The 26327-nt window shown below is 38.9% G+C and overlaps 1 protein-coding gene across 1 annotated transcript in view; it reads left to right on the top strand.

The window, feature by feature from the left end:
• Window positions 1-11996, top strand: part of KCNB2 (potassium voltage-gated channel subfamily B member 2) — a 187601-nt gene extending 175605 nt beyond the window's left edge. Inside the window, exon 2 of the mRNA XM_009634496.1 lies at window positions 9840-11996. Within this exon, the coding sequence (XP_009632791.1) occupies window positions 9840-11996 (2157 nt within the window). The remainder of the gene's footprint in view (window positions 1-9839) is intronic.
• Window positions 11997-26327: the final 14331 nt, after the last annotated feature.

Genomic DNA, 26327 nt, shown 5'->3' with positions numbered 1-26327 from the left:
CTTCTCTTCTCTTCTCTTCTCTTCTCTTCTCTTCTCTTCTCTTCTCTTCTCTTCTCTTCTCTTCTCTTCTCTTCTCTTCTCTTCTCTTCTCTTCTCTTCTCTTCTCTTCTCTTTTTAAATTAAATTCCTGGTAACAAAGCCAATGTTTTGTGCATGCAAGGAGTGCAGAACAGGTCTTGCGTGTGGCCTGCCTTTGCAAAAGAGTTGGGAACTGCAAGCTCTTTGTCACGAGGTGGAAATTTTGAAGGTTCCAGTCCATTCATCTAAGTAATAATAATCAGCTTTCACTACCCAAAAATTAGACCGCTAGTACAAAGCACAACCTAAATATAAGAAACATGCCACCTGTGACCATCAAAAGGTTTAGAAAACTTCTGAATGAGGACAGGCAGAGACTTCATTTTTGATAAATTTAGCTGACTTTTCTTACACACGTGTGCAGATTTTCTCGTCTAAAAATATTATTTAGGGAATTCAAAAAGCTCTGCAGACACAAAAATATTTAATAAACAAAGCCTTTAACATGACTCTTGAAGTTACTTTTTTGTGTTTATCTGTAATGGGGAGATAAATCTCTCCCATTTGTATACAGCAAAGGAAGCTTTAGCTAGATATACTTTTTATTTTCACTGTAACCTGCATTGCATTAAATGATTTAATTGATTAAACTACTTACACTGTAATTTCAAGCAGGTACTAGCTCCACTTCTGTCAATAATATCACAGACAAATTCATGGTCTTAACCAATGCCTAGTGAAAAAAAATTAAGCAATTCCCATTCACTTACGCTGACTCTGGATCTGCCATTTCTTCTACATTAAGTCCTAGTGGGCAGTTTGCTATTTATCATAAAATGATTGATTTCGTGTCTCCAGCTGAGATAGCCTTTTGATGTTCAACAAAAAAAATATTAGAACTGGCTTGATATGGGTTTTAGTCTGTTAACAAGCCCAAAGTAATGCTCATTAGCTTTGTGCTAAATAAACAGCATTCAGGGTTGTCTCCACTGATCTGAATTGAATACATATGCCTCTTTCCAAGCTGTGAAGACTGCCTTCATCTGTGACTGCTTAAGGTCTCCCATCTTTGCCAGTTTAACAGATGCTCCCAGTATTATCCTCGACTTTTGCTCATAATAATTACAGCGGGTTTCTTCAGGGCTGTGCTGAAGATCCAGCTAATAGTTATACTTGCAATCCATTGCCTATTACTTGTGCCTAGTGCAGTTCCTCTGATCTCCAAGATCTCCAGCACCACTTTTTGGTCGCAATATTTAGTAAATAAGATCCTGCAAATTTTAGCAATGTTGTACTTAATTTCCTACTATGTAGCTAATGTGCCACTAGTGTTCTAACAGACTTTAATGGCCCCTGTGTTCAGACCCATAGAGACTCAGTCGACATTCCCAGGGTTCTCATTTTCCGATATTATCCACTGGAAGATTGTCTTATACCAAGCCACCCCATATTCAGCCATAATCAAATGCTCAAACCCACGTTACTAAATCCTGATGCTGAAATTCTAGGTAGTGCAAACCCCAGGGTCATCCTTCCCTAAAGCAATAATCAAGTCATTAAGTAAATGCAGTTTGCCCACCACAGAGTGCAGGAGGGATGTGTTCTATTACTGTTATCCTAACAGCATAAATACAAAACCTAGTAATTTACCTGTAACAGAATGCAGGAGAGATGTATTTTATTACTGTTAATTTGAACCAGAAGTATACCAGGCTGCTCTCAAAGAACATAGGATCCTTTCCTAAGCAGATTTATCCCCTCTGAGAGTCTAGGTCTTCTAAGGCAAATACTAGTCTATGGAATGGTGTGATGGGTTGACCTTGGCTGGACGCCAGGTGCCCACCAAGCCACTCTATCACTCCTGTCTTCAGCAGGCCAGGTGGGGAGAAAACAAGATGGAAAAAAACTTGTGAGTCAAGATAAAAGCAGTTTAATAAAAGTAAAAGCAAAATCAAAGGCCGCATGTGGTAGCAAAAGGAAAACGAAGATTTTATTCTCTACTTCCCATTGTTGAGATGCCCTGCCACTTCCTGGGAAGCAGGGCTTCAGTATGCATAGCAGCTGCAGGAAGACAAAACATCATAAATAATGAATGCCCCCCTTCCTCCTCCCTTCCCTTAGCTTTTATATCTGAGCTGACATCATATCGTATGGAATATCCTTTTGGTCAGTTTGGGTCAGGTGTCTTTGCTACATACCCTCCCAAGATTTTGCCCACTCCTCACCCACTGGTGCGGGGTGGGGAATGTTGGAGACACAGCCTTGATGCTGTGGGAGGACTGCTCAGCAGTAGCCAAAGCACGGGTGCGTTATCAACACCTTTCTACATGCCGATCAAAAGCACAGCGCTACGAGGGCTGCTATGAGGAAAATTAACTCCGTCTCAGCCCGACCCAATACAAATGGGAAGGTCAGCACAAAGTGGAAGAGGGATAGATATGGAAAGGCTTTTTGAAAAAACTGGAGTTCCCGCAGGGCTTTCAAGCGGGAAGGATATCAGCCTCAAGAAAGGCTTTATGACTGAACTTCTGAAATTAAGGATGTGCCAAGACAGTAGTAGTTTTTCAGACCAGGTAAACCTACTGGAGCCAGTTTCAAAATACCTTGCTTATGTATAGCTGTGCTTGAAGAAGCTTGAGTGACCTAGTGATAAAATCTCACCTTTATTTACCTGTTATTACCCCCCTCCCACTAGACTTACCATCATTGTGATCACGCTGATGTTCTCATCATCAGTCTCCCATGAATGCTGCAGCTGGTATGCAGCAAACTACTACCTCCCTTGAGCCTCCTCAGACAGAGAGCTGAAGGTCACTGCATTACAGAAGGAAAGGCAGTCCCTTTGACTACCTTGCCCTCAGCTTCACTACTACATGTGTTGGCTCCCAGTCTGGGTGGTCCTGATAGGATAGCACATCCCTGGACTTACGCCACTTAAGAAACGACTGCTTAGGTAGAGTCACCACCGAACTTCATGGAACCACAAATAAACACCTAGAGGTACTTGAATTCACTACCTTAATGGGAACTTTGGTCTTTCAAGCTGAACTGAAGACAGAGCAGTGGCTGCTCATCTACTAGTGAACTAGTAGCCACTTCTCGATATCTAAAGATATGACAGGGAGCATCTATGGAGCTAGTCATGAAATCTTTAGTGAAAACCTCCTAAATGAGCATTTCTAGACTAAGCTTTTAAGGTGACAGCCATCCCAGTGCAAAGAGACAAAAGGAAGAGAAAGTACATCACTTAGGCACCAGATAAGTACAACACTAAGAGCTTAACCTTCATATATGGAGGTTAATGTCAGGCTTAATGAATATCCCTGAAAGATCAATGAAGAACATTCAAATTGAGTCCTTAAAAATATTAATAATAACGATCTAGGAAAAAGTGGAAATGAAAGGTCAGAATTCTAAATAATGTCATCAAGGAAGGAGATCAAGAGTAGCAGAGAGCTGTTCAGTGATTACACATGCTGTCAGAGCCATTATCAGATGTGCTCCTGAAAGGGCAACTGTGATAGAGCTGTAAGCTGAACTAAATTTATGTTATTCTGTTAAATTATTCCCCTCTCCTCCATCTTATTTTTCAAAAATTAAACACTGTATTCCGTATGTGGAGCTGTTAGACCTGTGCCAGAAGTCTACAATCAGACGTTATTCTAGAGAGGTAAAAAGAGATGAAAGGTGTACTCTGAAAGGGTAAATGTGCATAAGCAGTGGCAATTTTCCACTTGTAATGATGGTTTGCAGGCCCTGTAAGATAACTGCAAAGGATGTCTGTTTTGAGACATTATGACAGAGTGATATAAACTTCTTTCTTAGTGTATCATGAAATTCTGTCTTCACTCTTGCAAGTACTGACTCAGCTCTAACAATGACAAAGCGGAGGCTGAGGTCAGAGTACCTGACCTGACTGGAGGCTGATGTATTTATTTCTCAGTAATAATTTTAGGATAATTTTAAATTGGTACCTAGGTCTAATTTTAGTAACTGGCAATTAATTTTTCCATGACTTAAGACAAGGAGTATTTGCAAACATATACACTACATCTATTCTTACATAATTTTCAGTGTTGCAGAAATATTAAGAATGGCTAGAATTGGAATGCTTAAGGCTTGCCATAACTCCATCTCACTCCAGTTTGGACCAAATCCCAGTAGGGTTTGTCCCTCTTTGTCTCCTTTTTCATGTCTCCTGGCCAAGGACCTCATGTTAATAAAGAGCATTAGCCAGTAAGGGCCATACCCTGTTACCAGCAGCAAAATGCCTTGCCTCTTTTTTGAACTTTTTCAGTGTGGCCTACTGAAACCTCAGATTCAAAGTAACAGACTTCTAAGTCTGCCAGACTAGTCATGACGTGAGCTGTGACACACAGGTACACATTCTGAGTGCAGAATGGCCAGCAGGCAGCTGCGAGCTGAATACACTCCTCTCTGCAGAGCAGCACAATGTAGAACCGTGGGCCAGAAGCAAGAGGTGATGCTTGTAACTGGGAAGTCCCAGGGACACAATGAGGGGAGACAATGAAGAGACCAGGGACAGAGATGCAGTCTCATGACCTTGTTCTGCAGTGTCTAGCAAAGAACAGTGGTGGCAGCTGCTGAAAGCAGTGCCACAGTGCTGTACTGATAAGTGCTATTATTAACTGGTAAAATCCCCTTGTACTTATCCAGTTTGTACAGATGTAAAAATGCGCTTCTCCTTTGCATTGCTGAAAGAAAGTATACTGGCCCCTTCCCCTAAGGGAGAAAAGGAAGAGAGAAAGGCTCAGGGAAGACCTTATCGCCCTCTACAACTACCTGACAGGAGGTTGTAGTGAGGTGGGTGTCGGTCTCTTCTCCCTGGTAACGGGTGATAGGATGAGAGGAAATGGCCTCAAGTGGCACCAGGGGAGGTTTAGGTTGGACATTAGGAAAATTTTTTTCACTGGAAGGGCTGTCAAGCATAGGAACGGGCTACCCTGGGAAGTGGTTGAGACCCCATCCCTGGAGGCATTTAAAAGACAGGCAGATGAGGTGCTTAGGGACATGGTTTAGTGGTGTTGGACTTGATGATCTTAAAGGTCTTTTCCAACCTAAAGGATTCTATGATTCTATGATCTACAGACTGATGTCCTGACTATTCTTGAAATTCCTCATGTGATGATGCTTATAGTTGGAAGGCAGCTCCATTTGTAGTGTTGTCTTTGCTGCTTCAATGAGCATCTCATTTGGATAGTCCCAGGTGTCAAGAACAAGACACACACCGATTTAGGCAGATGTGCAAGACAGTGCTCCTACGGAACAAACCTTTTTGTTCCATTCAGTTGCAAACTCAGTATCACAACCTGAAGACTGTTGACAGTAAAAGATGATGCTGATTTAAACTCATTTCCATAAACTTCCCATCAGGCCTACAAATATGTCTTCCACTTTCACGGGCTTACTCCCTCCAAGAAATGAAAACCTTCTGCTTCTGCCAGTGTGGCTGTGAGTTGGTGGCTTGTCTGGGTGCAAGCTGGGAGCTCTGTGCTACAGGCGAAGAGCACTTTTATGCAAGATAGGGCATGGCCTGCTGGCTACAGGACTTGGTAGCTCTCAGGTTTCTCTGAAGAACCTAGACCAACTCCCACTACCTATCTGCCCAAATCTAGATCTAGACATCTCCTTCCCAAGAGCAGGTGCTTCTGAGAATATATAGCTAAGTGCCCAAGAAACTCAATACAGTTCTCCAGGAACTGTTATCAAAGTCTGTCAAAAGATGAACGATGACTATTTTTTCTGAGTTTTTCTAAAGCCAGAGCTAAAGATACTGCCAGAGCAATTTATTTGAAGAGAATATTGTACATTTAAATGCAGAAAGAGAAGAATATGTAACAGTCTGATAAATTTCAGTGCCTATGGAAGCTAGAGATTTGAAAAAGAATGAGACTATATTGCTGTCTGTTATTTAAATTGTCTAGATCCCAGCCTGGAACAAAAACTAAGGAAACAACATTGCTAATGCAGTTTTACTTGGTTACAGATTGAAACCTCTGTTAATCAAATATGCTGCCCTGGCTGTTGGATATGGCTCAGCTGAACTTTTCCTGAGCAGCTATACTTTAGTGTGAACCTAATGTATACTTTTTCTCTGCTTTATATAACAGTAACACCGGCGTGTCAGTTATGTCAGGAGCCTTTTCACAGTATCAGTTGCTGCAGAACTGCAAGGAGCAATTTGAAGCCTATTCCATTACATCTTTCTTTTCTGCCTCAGTTTGTATGCTCATTCTGTGCAGAAATCCTCATAGTGCTGGCAGTAACGAGTAATGAGATGAATGCACAGGAAAAAAATCCCAGGTTTCAGTGGCAATTTAATACTAGGAAACCACTACATTTTCAGAGTGCTACGAGCTCTTGCCCCCACAAAAAATCAGAAACAGTAGTGTCTGGCACAGCCTGTTAAGACTGCATCGTTAACTCAAGAAATGTTTTACTATTCATTGTATCAACAGCAGATTCAAATGTCTCATATCCAGCCCATAAGAAAGGAATTTAAATAAGTCCATTCTTTTAGAAGCATTTTGCAATTTATAAGGAAGTATTTTTAAAGTTTAATAAGAGTTGGATTTTTATGTGTTTTTGTAGAACCATAGATAAATGACATAAACTGCCAGAGTCTCTCATTTAAACAGAATATTGTTTATATTCTGAAATGCAGATTAAATATAGTATGCCAAGAATTACACAGCTAAATTGTGGTTGCAGACTGATCACCTGGAGTACACAAAATTTCCCAGGCATTTCAGACCAGAATACAGTTCCAGAAGCATGCCCAGAGCACAGGAAGCTTTGCTGGTAAAGATTCAGTCAGCAGAGGTTTTATTTACCCTTCTGTACCAGCGTAACTAGCTGAGCAGATTGCTACAGGCCTTTCTTATAAACTCAGTGCTTCAGTTAATATAAGCTACATCTAGTCTGTGAGGATTTACCAGCGTAACACTCTCTGCAAAGTGTTCTTTTTGTAGACTTCAGATAGGGAGTTCCTGTTTTTTCTTCTTTTTCTCATAGTTGCTATTGCTCTTCCTAGTGATCCCCTGCCATTCTTTGCCTAATGAGTTGTAAAATCTAATCAGTTGCAATAATTAAAACATACTGCGTGTGGAGTGATGCACAACTTTAATTACACAACAAAGTCCCAGGCAAACAAAAACTTGAGATTCTTACATTAGAAGAAACCAAAACACTTGCTTTTGCGGTAATTTTTTCTTTCACCAACAACAGACTCGTGCTTATAGATGATATGTATAAAACACTAAAGATTCCATGTCTGCTATTCGGTAGATTTTATTTAAATAGCTGGCAGAGTTCAGGCTTGCATGTTACCAGCGTATGGATGAATGGCTGGAACAAACAGATGGATGGCTGCTGTCAGTGAAACACTCTGGGTGGCAACTCTGAACAGGAAAGTTTTATATTCAAGACCTATAATGCATGGAGTTTTAGCACCGTCACACACTGCAGGAAGCGGTGCTATACATTGACTCACCTCTATTCTAGGATCTTTTGTATGCTGGTGAACATTTTAGGCATAAACCAAATTCCCTATGACAGACTGAAAGGCCAGCATTTCCTAATTAATACCAGTTTGATGACAATTAGGCAGATACGTTCTCATGATTTTATTTTTTAAGAACAACACATGTCAAGTAATTGCGTCCTTGTATTGTACAGCTTTTTCTTACGCTGTTATTTCCATTGCGATGCCGGCCCCAACGAGGATGCAGTCAGTTTGACAGAAACTGCACGCTCAGCAATTCAGATCTGTGCCGTGTTTACTCGTTCTTTGAATCCTGAAAGTATAATTATGTTACTGAGTGTGTTGGAGAACTAGAGCACAAGTAATTTCAGTGAAGTGGAGAACCTACTATACTTTATTTAAGCTTCAAACTTTTTCACGGTGAAATCCGATGCAGGCAACTTTCACAGTTTGAAAGGTAGTTATTGCTCTCCAATGGTGTTGCCTTTTGCCCGCCTCTGTCCTGGCTACAGGACCTCAGAAATTTCATTATTCAGCCCTGCCAAAGAGCGCAGTGCTATTGCCTTCATTCTTTACGAAGATTGGCTTCTTTTGCTGTTGTTTTACAGCAATGCATAGCCCTTCTAAATTGGATAGCTTAACCAGAATTTTTTTTCTGAATGAATGGGCTGTATGAAAGATGAAGGCAGGTGGTCCACAACTTCCTTGGCAGGACAAATAAATGGATCTTATTCCTCCAATAAATACGGGAAAAAAAAAAAAAAGAGGCAGAAGTAGCTCTGGTAGGGAGAGATACTAATCTGTTTGGAATATTTCAAAATACAAAAGGTGCTACCTGTTCTGTACTATTATTAGCTGAAAAAGGCCAAAGATAGCACATAAGTATGCAATGATGCTGAATATGGACCCTCACACGATGAGCAATTTCAGTTTGTGCTTAGAGAGCTGAATTTCTGCTTAGTAACCCCTCGCTGCAACCCCCTTACTGCTGTTTTTCTCCAAGTGAGAGTGAGGTGGCCTTTCCATCTCTGGAGCCGTTACCACTACCATGACCAATCTCTCCCCACGTAGTTATCACACCTGCATTCTGCTTAGCCGCATTTCATTCCTCTTGGGTATTACCGCAATTTTGTCAGCCTTAGTGTGTCCTTGGAAGCACACTAAACGTCGCCAAATGGGTTTAACAGTACCATTTCTGAGAAACAAGAGCAAATGCTTTTATGAATGAGTTTAAACTGAGCTTTAAAACAGAAAACAATTTATTTTATTATTTCTAACAGAAACCTGGATTACTTAGGACTTCTAACCAAAACTATATTTTTTCCAAGTAGAGTGTTATAATAATTTTTACATCGCTTTCACACTTCACAGACTACCTCAAAGCTGCCCAAATTCCTTCAAGTACAAATAACTAAACTTTGCAGTAAAACCATTAGGCTGTCTGATAGATTCATTTCTTTTCTCATAATATTGGTTCTGTAAATGAGAATGACCAGCTATTCCAGGCAAAATGGAAGGCTGTGAGGTATGCAAGTGCCTGAACTTTATCAAAACAAATGACAAAATATTTCAGAAAACCTATTGCCTGAGACAGAAATTGAAACATTCTTTCTAAGAAGCATTTGTCTACTTACACGTTTTAATCATGATGACAAACTGGGTTCACCTTCATACTACTGCTTACTTCTTAACATCTTGCTCTCAACCTAATTCAGGGCCAATACCTTCAATTCTTGTAGCACCTGAAATTTGTCTAGACACGGCAATTCGGCAGGACTAGTCTCCTGAACAATGCTTCTTGTTTATTTTTCATGACTTTGACTTTTGGATCATAAATTTATGCGTGGCTAGGAAGGTGTGTGCTGTGCAGTACTAAATTGAGAGCTTACACACGGCATTTCCCAATCACTTCTCTGCATTCTGTAAAGTTTTACATTATTACACTTAATGCAGAAAATTAATAATGTTCTGCACATTAGCAGGAACTTCATATCCTTCACTTGGTAATCTGCAGTAATAAATATCACCTCCCATTGTCATTTAAAAATGGTAAGACTAGTCATGGCTTGCTTTCTGAAATGAATTGGCTTACTGCAGGCAGTAAACCCACCACATTTTCACTGTGTCTAAGAGGATTCTAATGTTTTCTCTCTGTGCAAAGATCCAAACATTAAAACAAAATAATGACTGCAGCAGCCAAAGCAGCTTCCACCATTCTGAGTTTATTTGACACATGCACATTTGAAAGGATTTAAGCAAGGCCTGACAAATACACTTGTATCAGTCTAACCAAAACGTTGTTTATTTTGTTTTACAGATTTTGGCCATTGTGTCTATTCTGTTCATCGTACTGTCCACTATTGCTTTGTCTCTTAACACACTGCCAGAGCTTCAAGAAATAGATGAATTTGGGCAGCCAAATGACAACCCTCAGCTAGCACACGTTGAAGCTGTGTGTATTGCTTGGTTTACCATGGAGTACCTTTTGCGTTTTCTGTCCTCACCAAATAAGTGGAAGTTCTTCAAAGGCCCGTTAAATGTCATTGACTTACTGGCTATCTTGCCATACTATGTCACCATTTTCCTCACGGAGTCCAATAAAAGTGTCCTGCAGTTCCAAAATGTCAGACGTGTGGTTCAGATATTCCGTATTATGAGGATCCTAAGGATTCTTAAGCTTGCCAGACATTCAACAGGCCTTCAGTCTCTAGGTTTTACGCTCAGGAGGAGTTACAATGAATTGGGCTTGTTGATATTATTTTTAGCCATGGGAATAATGATATTTTCGAGTCTCGTATTTTTTGCTGAAAAGGATGAGGATGCTACAAAATTTACGAGTATCCCCGCATCATTCTGGTGGGCAACAATCACTATGACTACTGTAGGATATGGTGACATTTATCCTAAGACGTTATTAGGTAAAATAGTTGGAGGACTTTGCTGTATTGCTGGAGTGCTGGTCATAGCTCTGCCCATACCAATTATTGTGAACAATTTCTCAGAGTTTTATAAGGAGCAGAAAAGACAGGAGAAGGCGATTAAGAGGAGAGAAGCACTTGAGCGAGCGAAAAGAAATGGCAGTATTGTCTCCATGAACCTGAAAGATGCCTTTGCTCGCAGTATGGAAATGATAGATGTAGCAGTAGATTCAGGTAAGCCTGGAGAAGTAGCCAATCCAAAGGAGACACCTGATGACAACCACCTGTCCCCAAGCCGGTGGAAATGGGCCAGAAGGACAATGTCTGAAACCAGCTCAAACAAGTCTTATGAGAACAAATACCAAGAAGTTAGTCAACAAGACTCCCATGAGCAATTAAACAACGCCGCAGCATCCTCCAGCCCGCAGCACCTCAGTGCCCAAAAACTGGAGATGTTGTATAATGAAATTACTAAAACTCAGTCTCAGCCTAACCTTAATGCTGGTTACCAAGACCAGTCAGCAAAGCCACCTGTGTATGAAGAAGAAATAGAAATGGAAGAAGTTACAGGTCAGAGAGATCCGTTGCCCACTGGACCTACGGACATCATAACAGACATGAGAAGCACATCCAGTATCGACAGTTTTGCCAGTTGTGCGACCGACTTCACGGAAACGGAGAGGTCTCCCCTTTCTCTGTTTCCTGTCTCTCACTTGCAAATGAGATTTCCAGCTGATGCTGTTAACCTGGAAGACAACCAAAGAGTAAGGAGTTCTCAGTTTATACCGTTCGCAAAGGACAGAATGTTTTCCCCAACCGATGTCACCTTTGACTATAATCCAATTGACAGAGCTGGTATCAGTGATGGCAGTGGATCCCAAACTGTTTTGCATGGTCATCTGCATTTAGACACTGCCATGGAAAGCCCCAAAAGTTCCTTGAAAGGTAGCAACCCATTAAAATCTAGATCCCTTAAAGTTAATTTTAAAGACAATAGAGGTGGTGCTCCACAAACTCCACCAAGCACTGCAAGGCCACTGCCAGTAACGGCAGGAGCGGACTTCACACAGGCCACCCCTCAGCACATCAGCACCATCCTCCTAGAAGAAAATTCACCCCAAGGTGAACGACCTTTACTTGGTGCTGACGCATCAGCACTTTGTCAGGGACCTGTTAAAAAATCATCCCCTCTCTTTCCCAAACAAAAGATTTTCACTTTCCCTTCAAAAGAGAGGAGGAGCTTCACTGAAATAGACACTGGCGAAGAAGAAGAGTTTATGGAGTTGCATGGTATAAAACATGAAAAGCAACAGGATATCAAGACAAATTGCTGTGGGGAGAAACACAGTGATGGCAACCATTTAACAGAGGAGCCACAGGTCAGCTCTTCACCCAAAAGCCACAACTGTACCCAAGACATTTACCATGCTGTGGGTGAGGTAAAGAAAGACAGTAACCAAGAAGGTCACAAAATGGAAAACCATTTATTTGCCCCAGAAATTCATTCAAGTCCAGGAGAAACTGGTTACTGTCCCACACGCGAAACTAGCATGTGACTAGTTACAAAAGCAATAAAAATACCTTTTCTTAAAACACAGTTAGCAATGCCTATGAACTAAAACATGGAAAGCCTCAAAAAAAAAGTGCATAAAATGTTATTTTTGCATGGCATGAAGAGTTGTTTAGTTTAAATACTGTTTAATTTAAAAAAAAAAAAAAGAGACTGCTTTTTGTAACAAACTGAAAAAAAAATGGGGAAAAAAATGACTGAAGAACAGTGAATAAAATAGAGAGCGCTCTGTTAGGAGCCAGTGTTCTGCAACATCTGACATTTTTGATCCTTTCACTTATGATTGTAGACAGATTTTGAACTCTTTTAACTTTTTTTTTGTTTTCTTGGTTACAATGAATTTTAGAATTTGCACATGAAAGGATGAAATGTCAATGCATGCATTCATAAAGATGTGAAACAAGGTGCTTTGAGCTTGCAAAATGCATATATTTGTAAATAGTTTGGGACTGGGGGGAAAGCTACTGTTAACAAGGATTCATGGAAAAAGCATTTCCTGGGACACAGGTACTTCCTTCACAGCGTGCTGCCTGGAGGTTTTGTACAGACTTATGTTGCAAAATTGCAACTTCTACTTAAAGCATCTTATGTATCTTGCTTTCTGTTAAAAAGCTCATGGGTATATCTGTTAATTAAGGACTACAGTATTTTAGTTTATCTGTGCTGTAAATCATGTTTGGTGTGTTTTTTTTATTTGCATAACTTTAGTTATTGCATTTGTCAGTTTAATTAATGATCCTGTGAGGAGAAGCAAAGATTTAATGACCAGAACTTGAAGCATTTGATATTTTATAGAAAACTGCCAAGATTTCATAAGGAAGGAAAAAATGTTCCATTTTAAAATTAAAAAAAAAATCAACATAAAGTTATTTCTGTGGCAATAAATAGTGCCAAATGGCTATGTAGACATATCCAAAAGTTCTCAATCTCTTAGAATATTTCTTTTAACTTGGTATTAAAAAAATCCTTGCTTTAACATTTGCTTCTACATAATCTTTGAGCCCTCCTTCCCTTTTCTTTACATGCAGTGCCCATATCTCAGTAATGGCAAGGTTGTTGAAGCCATTATGGTGTAAGGACATAAGAGATAAGCTTTTCAGGGGGAAGTAGTACCTTTTATTATCACAAATCGTATAGCTGAAAAAACAGGCTTCAAGTACATGTGACTTGCCCCAGGTCTTCCAAGCCCCGAAGATTGTCTGTGATTTTCAGTTCAATCATTTGGACGGACAGAAGGTATCACCTGACTCACCAACTTTGCCTCAACCCACATGCCCATGGCTGTTCCAAAAGCAGAGTATAGGCTTTCCCCTATACTTAAAAAAAGGGAAATGTCAATCCTGCCAAAGCATCTTTGGTTTCTCTGATATTTCTGATATTTTCCAGCTTTGTGAAAGAAAGATGCTGAACCAAAGCCTTCATTACAGAACACCCATCTAACCACTGTCTGAAAAAAGCTATTAGTTTTTTTATCCAGCACCACAGCTTCCTATGCTATAACAAAGCCTATAGATCACTGTAATTCCCTAGATCATAAAAAGTTTATCCAATTCATCAATCCCATCCATAAGCAAAAGGATGCTGCTACACAGGCATGTCCTACAAAATGTTGTTTGAGGTTTTTTTAGGAAAACAGAATACAGGGTTTTTTTTGCTGTCCTCTGATTTTCTGCTGAAATTGGATGCTCCCTTACAACAGTTTTTGTAAGAGTGGCAGTCCAACCTCACAGCTAATAGCCAGAGGGTCCAGCAGTGAAAAGTCTGAGGAGGTGTTTGGAAACTCTAGCATCAGTTCCCCGCTGCTCCAGGGGCTTGGTGCCAGAGCGTGGGCCTCTCACTTCCCTGTGCACAGAAGGGAGCGAATGCTTCTTCCAGGTCAGCACTGCAACAGCAAGCATTGCAAAGACACTGAGACAGCAAGAACGGAAGCCTTAAAAGCACCTTAGACCAAGCAACATGTGGTTTATAACAGCAGGCTTCTACCTCCCATAGGGGACCTACGTTAATTTTTAGTTATGTGTCATTTTCTGTCACTTAAATGAGTAAAAGTCAGGCACCTAAGACATTTAATGAAAAAGAGCAAGCATTTTTGTTGCAATGTTGCCCTCTGCTTGAACTGGCTGGGCTGATGCCACAGACCTCACTCAAGCCTTCTGGCCCATGGAAAAGAGGCAAATTTGAAAAGCCCCGAAATATGGATTCTGGTGGCTGAGCCAAACAATGAGCACAGCACAATCCTGCAGGTTTTTTTTTTAAAAAAAGTTTTCTGTATTTCCATAAGTTTTCTGGCTTCCATAACAAGATAACATTGAGGTGTCTCTTCAGTCATTCGAAAAACTGGGAATATAACATTATTTTTTCCAAACAATGTCTGGTCATTAATTCTCAATATAAAAATTATTTTCTTTTTGTCCTTAGTTGCAGTTCATTGCAACTTGTTGCTGCATTCAGTTTTACCTATTTGTATGGCATTCTGCTTAACATTTTCCAATCATGTTGTGTCTCACTGTTCCAAAACTTAGCTCGAGTATTTTATAGTCATTAATCTTCTCTATTTATTTTTATTTTCTTCTTCCTAGATACTTTCAGTGACTAAAACTAAATGCCAGTCAATTTTTATATGCCTGAAGTGTTGGTCTGTATTTTCTATGTGCAGTTTTATGAAATCACATGGACCTGTTCAATCTGCCTTTACATCCTAGTGAACTAATGAAGACCAAATTAAGTCTAAATGGGATCTGATCCCATCCTCTGGATCCACAAAAAAATCCCATTCAAGATAATGATGTTGTTCTGGCAAGACTGAGGTCTGTGTTGTGTTCCTACCATGTGCTTTTTCTCCTGGGTGACCCTTACGCTTTGGAAAAGCCCCCTCAACTCTGTGCCACTTGGTGGAAAGGGAGGAGTCCGGCCATAGGGAACGTGTTGCAGGAGCAGAGATTTGATTCCTTAAGCTCTCCTGAGCTAAACTTTATGCAAACCTGATTCTGCCCTCTTAAAATAACTAATTCAATAGTGGTGAAATCAAAGCCTCAATCCTTGTGCAGATGAATTTCCCCTGAAACCAATGGGAATCTGACAGAAAAGGGGACTGACTAAGGATGGCAAGAATCAATCTCTTGATTAAAATCAACAGGAGCTTTAACTGTATCAATCAGATGAGAAGAGCAGGCTCTTATCGACTGCCATATTTTAAATGTTTTCAGAGAAGCACATTTATTTTGAAATGGTACAAGCAAAGGAAAATGCAATTCTCTTTATTAACAGATGTATTTTTTTGAAATCTTGGGAAGCAAAAGGATCAAGCTTTAGAAGTGCTTTTGGTATAATTTCATTATATACTTTTGACTATGCTGAATATTATTTCCAGAAGCACAGGTTTAGACATTTGGTTTTCCCAGTCTTGGCTGCATACCCAGGATCCACTCCTGAATACCTAGCTCATGTGTAATTCCCGATCCAAACATTTACTTGAGCAATTGCAGGACTGGACCTCGCTTTCATTCCACTACAGCACGTGGAAGAAGTGCAGTCCAGGATCATTCCACTCATCCTGAATTACTATGTAGCAAATTATGCAAAATTACCTGAGTATATTTTTGTGTTTTTCTAAAACTTTGAAGCCATTTCAGACTTATTAGCCATTCACCACAGTAAGGGGATGGTTGGGTTTGAGTTCTGGAGTCAGTCTCCAACAGTTGTGGAATTTCAAAACAACTTAAGGAGTCTTAAGATGAAGTTACTCCCTTGTGCACCTGAAAGGGGTCTGACTCTTTGTATCACTGGAAAATGAAGATTGTTCAGGGAGATAGCTTTGCAATCAATCTATTTTTTATATTTTATACTAACTGCAGAATCCTGCATCAAAGTTTTAATTCCTTTTCAATTATTACATCAAATATACACATTTAAAAGACGTTCACAGAATAATCAGAACAATTTTTGAGTAAATAATCACATTAATCCAAATGGAGGGGGGGTGGGGGGTGGGGAATAATGTATCGCACAAACTGCAAAGGAATTTCATACAGGAAAGCTGTTTACAGGGGAAGCATATAACGTAAAGAATGTAACATGGTGTAGGCAGTTATTGCACTACGGAATTTATATAAAATACGCTTTTTTAAATAAAAACACAAAAGGCCTTTTAATGCTTCATTATATAGAGCATAGGAGCCTCTGTGCTATTGCAGCAATCTAATGCACTGTGTCCTCACTTCGAAATTGGTCTCAAAATCCAAACATTAGTGATGTTAGAGAGGTGGTATCTGACCTAACACTGGAGCAACCAACTTTATGAGCTTTTTAGCACAATATTATGCAACCAAAAGTGTGTACAGAAAATTGTATTTTTGCCCATAACACACATAAATCAAAATGGCATTTGGCTTCTTGAGTCTTTTCCTAACAGGTAACACTGGACAACATACTTTTATTCCTTGAAAAACAACTTGTTCTTTTAAAAGTAGGTTTCTTCCCCAATGTGTAGACTGAGCTGCTCTTTCCTTCGGTCTATTTGAGAAAAGGTTTACCTTCAAATTAATTAACTAACTCCTTCAACCTCATCTCTAAATCAGAGTCCAGCACAAAAGCCGGTTGTGTTTTTCGAGCCCTATTGCAAATACAGTCAGCCTGGTAAAAATGCTCAGAGCCTACCTGACTGGTTTTTTTTCATCCATATAATTTTTGCATCATTTGGATAGCAAATAAATTTTAACATTTTGAACATGCAAAAAAATATTTTGAAAGCAAAAACATGCAAGAAATACATTTTTTTTCAAGCTAGCCAGCACAGATTAAGCAAGAAATGCAAATACAGCAAAGGGGGACGAAAGGCAGAAAACTGTAAGTAAACAAGGCATGTTTTAATATACTATAGAAACAAGACATATAATAAAACATACATAAAATAGTCCTTGTTCACACCTAGTGAGGTAAAAATGCCAGTAGCAAAAGATTTAATTCCAATCCTGCCCCATCTTAATTTTTATCCTAGAACCAACAGGTCTTTACTGAGATTTTCTGTAATGTTGTTACCCACTCGCCTGCTACATAAACATCTGATCTGTAACCGGTTTTCAGAAGACTTCCCTGAAAAAGAAGATACTGTGTGTTCTTATCTTTTTTGATCTTTGGATCTCTTCCCATTGCCCTGCAAACAACAACCTTCTCTTCTTCTTGGGAGCAATTAGAAGACAACCCACCAAATGAGATGATAGGTGTGTCTTGTTTATCAGGAAAGCATTTTGGTAGTCGGGTCCCAATGGCCAGATGGACTCTATTGCGTTTGAACCAAAGAGCAAGAAGAACTGAGCGTCATTTCTCTCTGTCATCGTTGCAGCCATACCATCTCACAGCTTCACGTTTCCTAGTTCTAAAACGCTCAGACTCCTCCAGTGTCCCGCTCACCCTGCAAGTTGTTTCAATGCATTTTGTTCAGTGCTTTTGCAAGAGCTTTTGTAAAAGCAGTTGACTGTTAAATGCTATTATGAGAGCCATCAGTATAAATTTTGTCTCTTGTCCAATACGTTTTTATTACTTAGTGGTAGTCAGTTTAAACTGCAGCTGAAATGCTTTCGTATTCTAAAACAGATCAGGTGTTCTGGGAGCCAGATTGTTCACAGCTACTCTGTCGGTTTCTGTAATGAAGAAAGGTGAGGTGAGTGGCAGGCAGAGACAAAATTGTTTGCATCGTATGATGGTTTCTCATTCAGTAATCATACACCATGTATGGAATCAGTCACCACCACATCTGCAGGTGGAGTAACATACGCGTCTTTGTTCTGTTGCAGGTTTAAATATTTTTTTTTAAATGTCGTGTTATGATATTTAAGAAGTATTACCCTTTAGTGCAATGGAAATTTCTTCCAAAACAGCAGTGATGCCTTATAGTCCTATATTATTATTGAATGCTATTTAATTTTCTTTTATGACACCTAACAGATCCAGATGGATCTTGTTGTAGAACAAGGAAGTAGGACACAATTATTATTGCTCTTTTGAATTCAAAGTAGCTAAAGAGCATGCTATTAGCTAACACTTAATTCAGGAAGATAAGATTATCCTAATTATACCTATGAACCAAACAGAACGGTGACATGTCGTTACCTTAGACACTGACTGTAGTCCTGTGGTTAATGTCAACCCTGAATCTAAGAGCAGTCTGGATAATTAATTTCATTATATCATATTTTTTACCTCAAATACGTATTTAAATACATATTTAACATCAGCAGGAGTAATGTACACTTCTACATCTGGAAGTCTATGGCTATGTTTACACTGGCATCTTAGTGGAAACCAGGAGAGCTCTCTTAACGTGAATCTCTCCCTATCCCCACTTCTCATGCTTTGGTTCACATCACAGAGCAATCTTGGACCATGCAAACTGGACTACTTTTAGATGAAGCTGAACCAGAAAACTTGTTCCATGAGGGCACCTCCTGTGCTGCAACCAGTACGAAGCACTCAGGCCTTGGTACCAGACTAGAGCTAGTCCACAACAGTACCCCTGATATACAGAGCGTAAAATGTCAGCACAAACTGTTTTCCTCAACAACTCTGCTTCTGTTGTGTTGTAGACTTTCTAATGTAGACATGGAATATCTCTACTGTGGTTATTACCTCCAGTCTATGTAGTCTTGGCTAAATCACTTACTCAAGCAAATTTTGGCATTGTCATCAGTGATATTGTATAAAAAGAGCAATATCTAGCCAAAGATGAAATTGTCCCCAGTGTGTTCTCCCTCCAACTTAACACAGATGGAATCATCTAAACAATTCTTGATAACCCTTGGGTAGTTGCGGTTTGCAGTTTGGACCACACTCTTAAATACTGCGTATTTCTATAGTCAATTTACTCTAAAGTTGGTGTTACATTTGGTTAACACAGTACAGACAGCCCTACATCGACTCTCACTCCAAAATCATTAAATAACTGGAACGATTAAACTGACCACAAGTAGCCCCATTTCACTTAACAGTAAGTCTTAGTTTATACTGGTATGAATAAAAGCAAATGGCTGTGCAAATGGCTAAGCAGTGATGGAGAATCAGAAGCCCAGCCTGAGTATTTTGTACCGATCTACCATGTCTAGGTATCTTTCCATTTGGATCATCAGTTGAAATTTATTTAAATTGGGGGAGCTAGTAGGGTTCTGGTCATGTGCTTAGCTGCTCTGATGTTTAGAAGTGTCTTGTAAAAGGTAATGCAAGAAACAAAAAGCCTTTTCCTTATCTTACTTTTTTAACAATTGCAGGGTGAAGGATTTATGTCTTATAATGGCATTTTCGCTCTAAGTTTTGCTCAGATAGCATCTCTCAGTGGAGGTTCAGAATACAAAACATTTATGCCTGTTCTTGAAGTCCTTAAGCAGAAAGCCAATGGGAATTCTGCCTGTATAAAACTGAAGGATGGAGCAATATATTGTAGCTTTAGGCAAAAGAAACAGTTTCTAACACATATTACAAAATGAAAAAAAGAAAAAAACACTGTTGGGGACAATCATGGGTACTTCTGCTAGGATGCAGAATTCTGGATTTATACCTCTAAATTTTCAAAGAGTTATGCAGAGTTTTACCTATGTAACTCTTTCAAAAGTCAAAGGAGCCATGCTGATAAACTTAAACATGGAGGGATTAGTGTAAACAAAAAAAAACCTGAGAGTTGAATACCTAGCCTATTGCTTTAAGATCACTGTAAATATCAACTAAAAATATGTACTAATTCATGTTTATAAGTTACTACTGTGTTAGTTTCATAGATACGGTAGCATGACTATTATTAGTTTTATTGAGTTTAATGAACTTTACTTTTTATTCCTCTGTGAATGCTCTGAATGCTGCAAACAAAAAAAGCACAACAGTATTTTTTCAAGTTCTCTTGGCGCGATAGCAGTGTCTTCACTATTGTTCAATTTTACAGAATTAGCAACATTTCATCATACAATGCTATATTAACAACATACCTTTCTTTAAAGAACTGTCACTAGGAGATAAAAGCATATGTGATAAGTCTTGTCTAAACTCATTCATCTGCCTTTACAAAATGCCCCAGACATTTTGTGGGAGGAAATGCTGCTTTTGCTTCATGTGTTGTTTGTATTTGGGGATGGGGCAGGGGAATAATAGGGCATTTTGCAATGGTAATTGCATCAAACATGTTTTTTTCTCATTATTATTGTATTTGTTAGAAACATTTTGATTTAATTTCTTTTTGTAGATAAGACTGTTTGGCAATAGCTTTATTTTTTCAGCTAACCGTCTGATTCCATTAGACTAATAACTTCTCACATTTAGTAGTATTCGTATCAATGTCTCCATATCAGCTGCATTTTAACTTCATAAAAAAGGAAAGTGATTATTATTTTTGTCATACTAGATTTTGCTGATCAACTAAATATTTCTGCACCAATCTACATATTAATATGCATGTTGTAGTCTGTACAATTGTTCAACATCAAAATATCTGTTTAATTTATGTCAAATGTCTGTAAAATAAATGCATTGTTCTCCATTTCAGTCTGATAGAATAAGCAGGATAGTAAATAAATGTGTAAATGAATCATCTGTGTCTCATTTCAGTTCTCTGCATGAAACCACTTTACATTGAACATTGCATATATACCAAAACAATAATCCATAGTGTCTTTAGATTTCATCACTTGACAACATTATACAGGGATCTCTCGCAGACAATGTGTACAGAAATAAATCATTTGGCTATGCAAATAAAGTCAGAATCCATTATTTTTTAAAACAAATGAAATACAGTGCTTCTAAGCCTTTTCTTTTTTCCTCTCTGTTCAGCATTACTGCTAATTACTACTTGCACTGTCGTAGATACAAGACCTCAAATGACTTTACAAGGGTGAGTAAACGTTATTGCCTGCAGGATGGAAAGCAGAAGCATGGAAAGATTTAGCAGCCTTATTTTGATAGTCAAGTCTAGGTACCTCAGCCTAATATTCAGAGGTGGTGGATAAACCAATCTCTTCTTCAACTTACTAGTAAGCAACAACCTAGCTTGGACCCCAGCACCTTTTTGCCTAATGTGGACCAATTTTTTTATAGCCCAAAAACTAGAAGAAAATATAAGTTGCACTGGGAATTATTTTTCTCCTTCAAGAAAATAAGGAATATTATTTCTTTATCTTCAAAATAGAAACTTATTTTTAATTTCTACAGCTGAACTGTATTACAATGAAATAAAAATACAGGACCAAGTTTTGCCCTTTGGTGAGCATGCCAATTATAGTTATTATGAGAGAGCTTAGAGGCACGCTTTAGCTTCACAACCGCATTGTGCTATACATACCTCAAGACACAGTTCACTGCACTGCAGAACTTCTCCCCTTTCAGCTTTTAATCCAAGGGTTCCTTCTCTGAATGTGTAGTACTGCACATAAATCTGAATTTGTTCCATCTTGCTGTTCTCCCTCAAACACATTCCCAATCTCCTCTTCCCTTAAAAACAAACCCCACACCTTTGTTATTGCTTCTCCCGGTATCTTCTTATCGGCATTGATTTGAATTTTTGAATTTGAATTGCATTTGAAAGAAAGGATATTGTATATTATTAAATGACCAAGCAGTCTGCAGCCCACACATCAATCTGTGATACCCAGAAGCATCTCCAAAACTGCAGTTCTAGGTGCACATTCCAACTGCCCCATGGTTCCACCCTGCAGCGAGACCTGGGTCTTGTCTAAGTCCTCTGGCCCTCCAAATTTTGACTGCACATAAAGGAAACCAAGCCATGTGAGAGAAACAGAGTGGGAGCATTTTCAAATAATCGCTGTGTCTGGACAATCAGGGCACCAGGATACACCAACGTAATTCAGACACAGCTAAAAAGCACTTTGAACACGCCATGAGATTAGGAGATCTTTCTGTTCTAGCTATTTCATCTTTGTCCATCTCCTCCTCTCCCTCTATTCTTTCTTGTGGAGCTCATTTCAAAGAAATATCTAGCACCCTAGCATCTCATCCCAACTCCATAGCAGCCTAAGAAAGAAATGGACTTGATGGTAGTGAGAAAATAAAAATACAGAAAATCTCCACTATTTTATTGGTGCAATCTGACCTGCAGCTGAACACAAATGCAGCTAGAAAGCAGGCAAACTACTTTATGCAAAGCCACAAATGTGATATGTGGTCTGGATTAGGTCCTGAATAAAGAAATATTCTTGGTAGATCAGGAATAGAGCAGGTCATAGAGATCATACTGACAACGTACTGAGATGCCCGTAGGTCAGCATAAAAGTACCCCTTCTCTAGTCTATTAAAAAACTTTAAGCCTTTCTAATATAAATATTAGGAAAGAAAACAACCTAAACAGCCAGGATATCATTACGTTAAACCCCAATTTACTGTATAGGCTTAACTCATGATTCTGCTGACTCTCTGAATGCAAATTTTCATTGAGTGTAGAAAAAACTAAACCAAAAGTTGAATAAAATTTGTTCAGAACTTTTTGTGGTCTCTAGAAACCCACATCCACTCTTCTATCTTAAAGAAAGATAGAAATCAGGGGGGAAAAAATGGACTATATTGTATTATGTAGTGGGTTGGGTGTTTTTTAAAGGTGTCAGAGTACCTCGCAGACCAGAAGCCTCCACTGCCTGCATAAGCAAATGGTGGAAATGTCTACAAAAAAATTCATTACTTATCTGTGGTGACAGCAAGCCAGTTTCCAGGCCCTGGTTTTCTGAAAAGAGTTTGTGTACTTAACTCTCTAAACTGTGGCTTTCTCCAGATGAAATACCAGCTTTTAATGGGTATATTTAAGACCGGTTGTTAATAGAGCTGACTCATTTTTAGACTGTCAGCCAATAAACTTCCCCCAGTAAAGTAACTCAAATTACCTTTTAAATAGCACTTTTGGTACTTACAGGTTTTCATCCAAGGACTGAAATACCAGCAGACTTAATCTATGGGCACCACAGAATCAACAACTGAAATTACCTTCATAAATAGGCATCGAATTTTCAAATCAGTTTCATATAAGTAAGCAGCCACCTTTCAATATCTCAGCACTATTTTCTCCTCAGCCGCACACTGAAATGATACCAGAATTGAAAAATGTAAAGTTACTTTCTCTTCATCAGTTTATGACAAAAACACTAATCAAAATCACAACTGCATCTTCAAAGAAACACAGAGGTTTTGACTCATATTTTTGTTCTGTGCTAGAACAAAACCCAGGAACTTTGACATTGCCACTGAAAGGCCATAGATCAGGCATCAAAGGCTATCCTCCATTAATGTCCTTCCTTCAAGGGCTTACCTGGCTGTTGGCTGGGGTTGGAAGGGACTGAGCCTATTCTTTTGTCCTCATGGATTACCTCAGGGGACACGGCCCTCACTTGCATCCTGTAACTAGAAATCTGCAGCGTGGTGCCCCAGCCAGAGCTGACCTCCAGCACAGACCTGGTGTCTGGGCATTTTCCAGTGCTTGCTTTTAAAGCCAGACTGAATTCCACTCAGTCCTCCCAAAGCCATCATCTATATAGATAACCAACGTTATACAAGAAGCCCCAATCGACCTGAAATCCAATCAGAAGGACTCGGTATCTATGAAAACTATCGCTGCCTTATCCACACCAGGACTTTTCACATTTTGTCATTATGTGTTAATAAAATCCTACTACTGCACGAGGCGCTATGAGCTAATGAAGACTGAGAACCTGCTTTAATGGAAGTTTTCACTTCCAAAATGATTCCAAGTTGAACTCTACATTTACAAAACTCTTTCTTTTCACCTTTTGGGGAAGAAGTACTGCATAAACAAGAAGGCTACATACTCCCCAGGAAAACATAAAATAATTGCATTATTGGCTCATGGTAACTAATTTATCAGAGGACTTTCACTGTTTAGACACCCAAAGTTACTGATGCTTGATAGAGTGAAAAATAGAGACTATTAATCAGATGTGGAGAAAACCAGTCTGCAATTTTGTTAGCCAACAACATCAGAGGGCCCAGAAGGAACACAAGTAACGTGAGTTACTCAAAGCCACTAACTTGACTTAAAACTACTAACTTGGCTTAAAACTACAAACTAACTTTGTCTTAATGAGGATTTTATCTGGTATTAGTTGCTACGGTGAACTAAAATGTAGTTAAATGCGTATTTTCTTCTCCCGAATGAAGACATGACCACAAAGAGCAAGGCCAGAGAGACAAAAAAATTTGTTAAACACCAGTGTGCCTTCAGATGCATTAATCTGTATCTTAAAAACCATTTAATCACGTTGAAATACTATAACTATAAAATACATCCTATTTGTAGAAAGTAAAGACAAACCAAACATGAACAGCACCAAGATTTGTGAATTATAATAAATAAGCATGATTTATTTTGTTATTTCTCACTCTTCATCCTCATGTTTTCAACAGATTATCGTCCTTCCCACACTGGAAATCAGCACAGCAATAATTTATTGCTAATCTCTACTAAACTACCCTTTAGTTATTCGTACTGCAAAAAATTCTGGTTGAGTTATTGTTCACTGTTATTTAAACTACTAATGAAACTATTGTTTTACTTCACAACAGAAATCTATTTTTATGATTTGCTCTCTTATGTTAGTTTTCAAATGGCAATTTTTACTTATTCTTCATAAATTTTTCCCACGTCGATTTGTTTCTACTAGATGGCAAGAGATGAGCTCTCGACTGTGAAGTATCAGTAGAGTATCCACATCCATGCTATTAAAGTTAAAAAAAAAAAAGCTTCTTAAGGGATTATTACAATTTAGTGCATTCATTAAGCAAAAGGGTTCAAAGTGAACTTTACTCCAATTAGACTTTGTATAATCCACAGTGAAAAGAGCCATTATGAGCGCCTCAACTGCAGGAAATGTTTCTACCTTATTAAACACCAAGGTGTCCAACCACAAAACACAGATCCATGAAGAAGTAGCATCCATTAGCTCAGCCACTCAAGGAACTACTTGTATTTACCACCTTTTTCATTTTAAATCTTTTAATGTTGTTGGTTTAATGATTTCATTAAAACATATAAAGAAGCAGGCATAATGTACCATTACCAGAAAGGAACTCTGTCTTCAGTTCTCCAGTCCCTCAACGGGATGCTACGTGGCAGAAACATATTTGTGACATCTTCCAGTGGCAAGTCTGATGACCACTTGAGCAAGTGACTCCACATACATACACATACCGGCACCCATACATGCCCACAGCACATATGGAATGTGGCACTGTTTTAGCGCAGTCATCTGCAAACCAAAACTCTGCAATGCCTCACATATGTGCTACAGTATAGCTGCAATCTAAAGACATTTTGCGGTTCACCAATGCACGGCAGATAGGAGGACCTCACAGATCTCACAGCTCTAATTCATGGTTGAACCAAGGGAAGTTATACACCAGGACATCATTTTCCATGAACACAGAAAAATGGAAGTGTAACTAACCCCTGCACATCACTACGATTTCTATGAGGCTTATATACCTGATGTAACTTAAAGCATATGCAGACTAGAATAACTTCATTGCGTCATGAAACGTTACATCTCCAAAATAAGAAGTTTCTGAGGGCAGCAATAGTAGAGCTACTGCTTTAATTATTCCCCACTCTTGCTTGCCTGACCTCTCTTCTCATCAGGACCGTATAAGCAAGCCCTGTTTAATCACTTCAAACAAGTTCCACAAGTACGTTTACCTTGTAAGGACTGGTGAAAAGCTCTAATTTTTCTATGAAACATTTCAAAACTAAATCAAAAGTTACCCCCCTTTCTTGGGGAGGACAAAATAAGATTCCCAGTAATCAAAAGAAACAAAGAGCTTAGTACATACATAGAAAACCAAAACACCACAATTCTATAGTGTTAAATAGTAACAGAAAAGAGTAGCTACTGTTTTTCACGTCTGAGCCCTTATTCTCACCCAGGAAAACTAACAAAGAAACAATAAATTTAAAGAGGCACCACTGCATAAATATGCAGCTACCTCTGCTTTCTATGAGAAAAATTTCACTTCAGTATTTCCCCACAGGTAACACTGAAAGTGGTTTTTGGATAATCAGCACGTTTTGTTCTCCTCGAAATTTCTAATCATGACTTCTGCAGAATTAAATCACAGGGACTGTCACCAATGTATCCAGAGCTCCGAATGAATAAAATTGTAATTCCAGGAGCATATTAATGTTGCAAATTAATTTGACATTCATTGTGATATGTCTGATCAGGGCAAACTATTTTGCTACTGTGCATATGTTCGGAGGCACTGCCTGTCACAATAGCTATTTCAAACAGAGTGTTAGAAATCAAATGAAGTCTACCAACCTCCCACT

The sequence above is a fragment of the Egretta garzetta genome, unplaced genomic scaffold, assembly GCF_000687185.1.
Source record: "Egretta garzetta isolate BGI_Z169 unplaced genomic scaffold, ASM68718v1 scaffold251, whole genome shotgun sequence".
NCBI classification, from domain to species: Eukaryota; Metazoa; Chordata; class Aves; order Pelecaniformes; family Ardeidae; genus Egretta; species Egretta garzetta.
The sequence above is the reverse complement of the archived record's forward strand: the minus strand, read 5'-3'. Positions and strand labels throughout refer to the sequence as shown.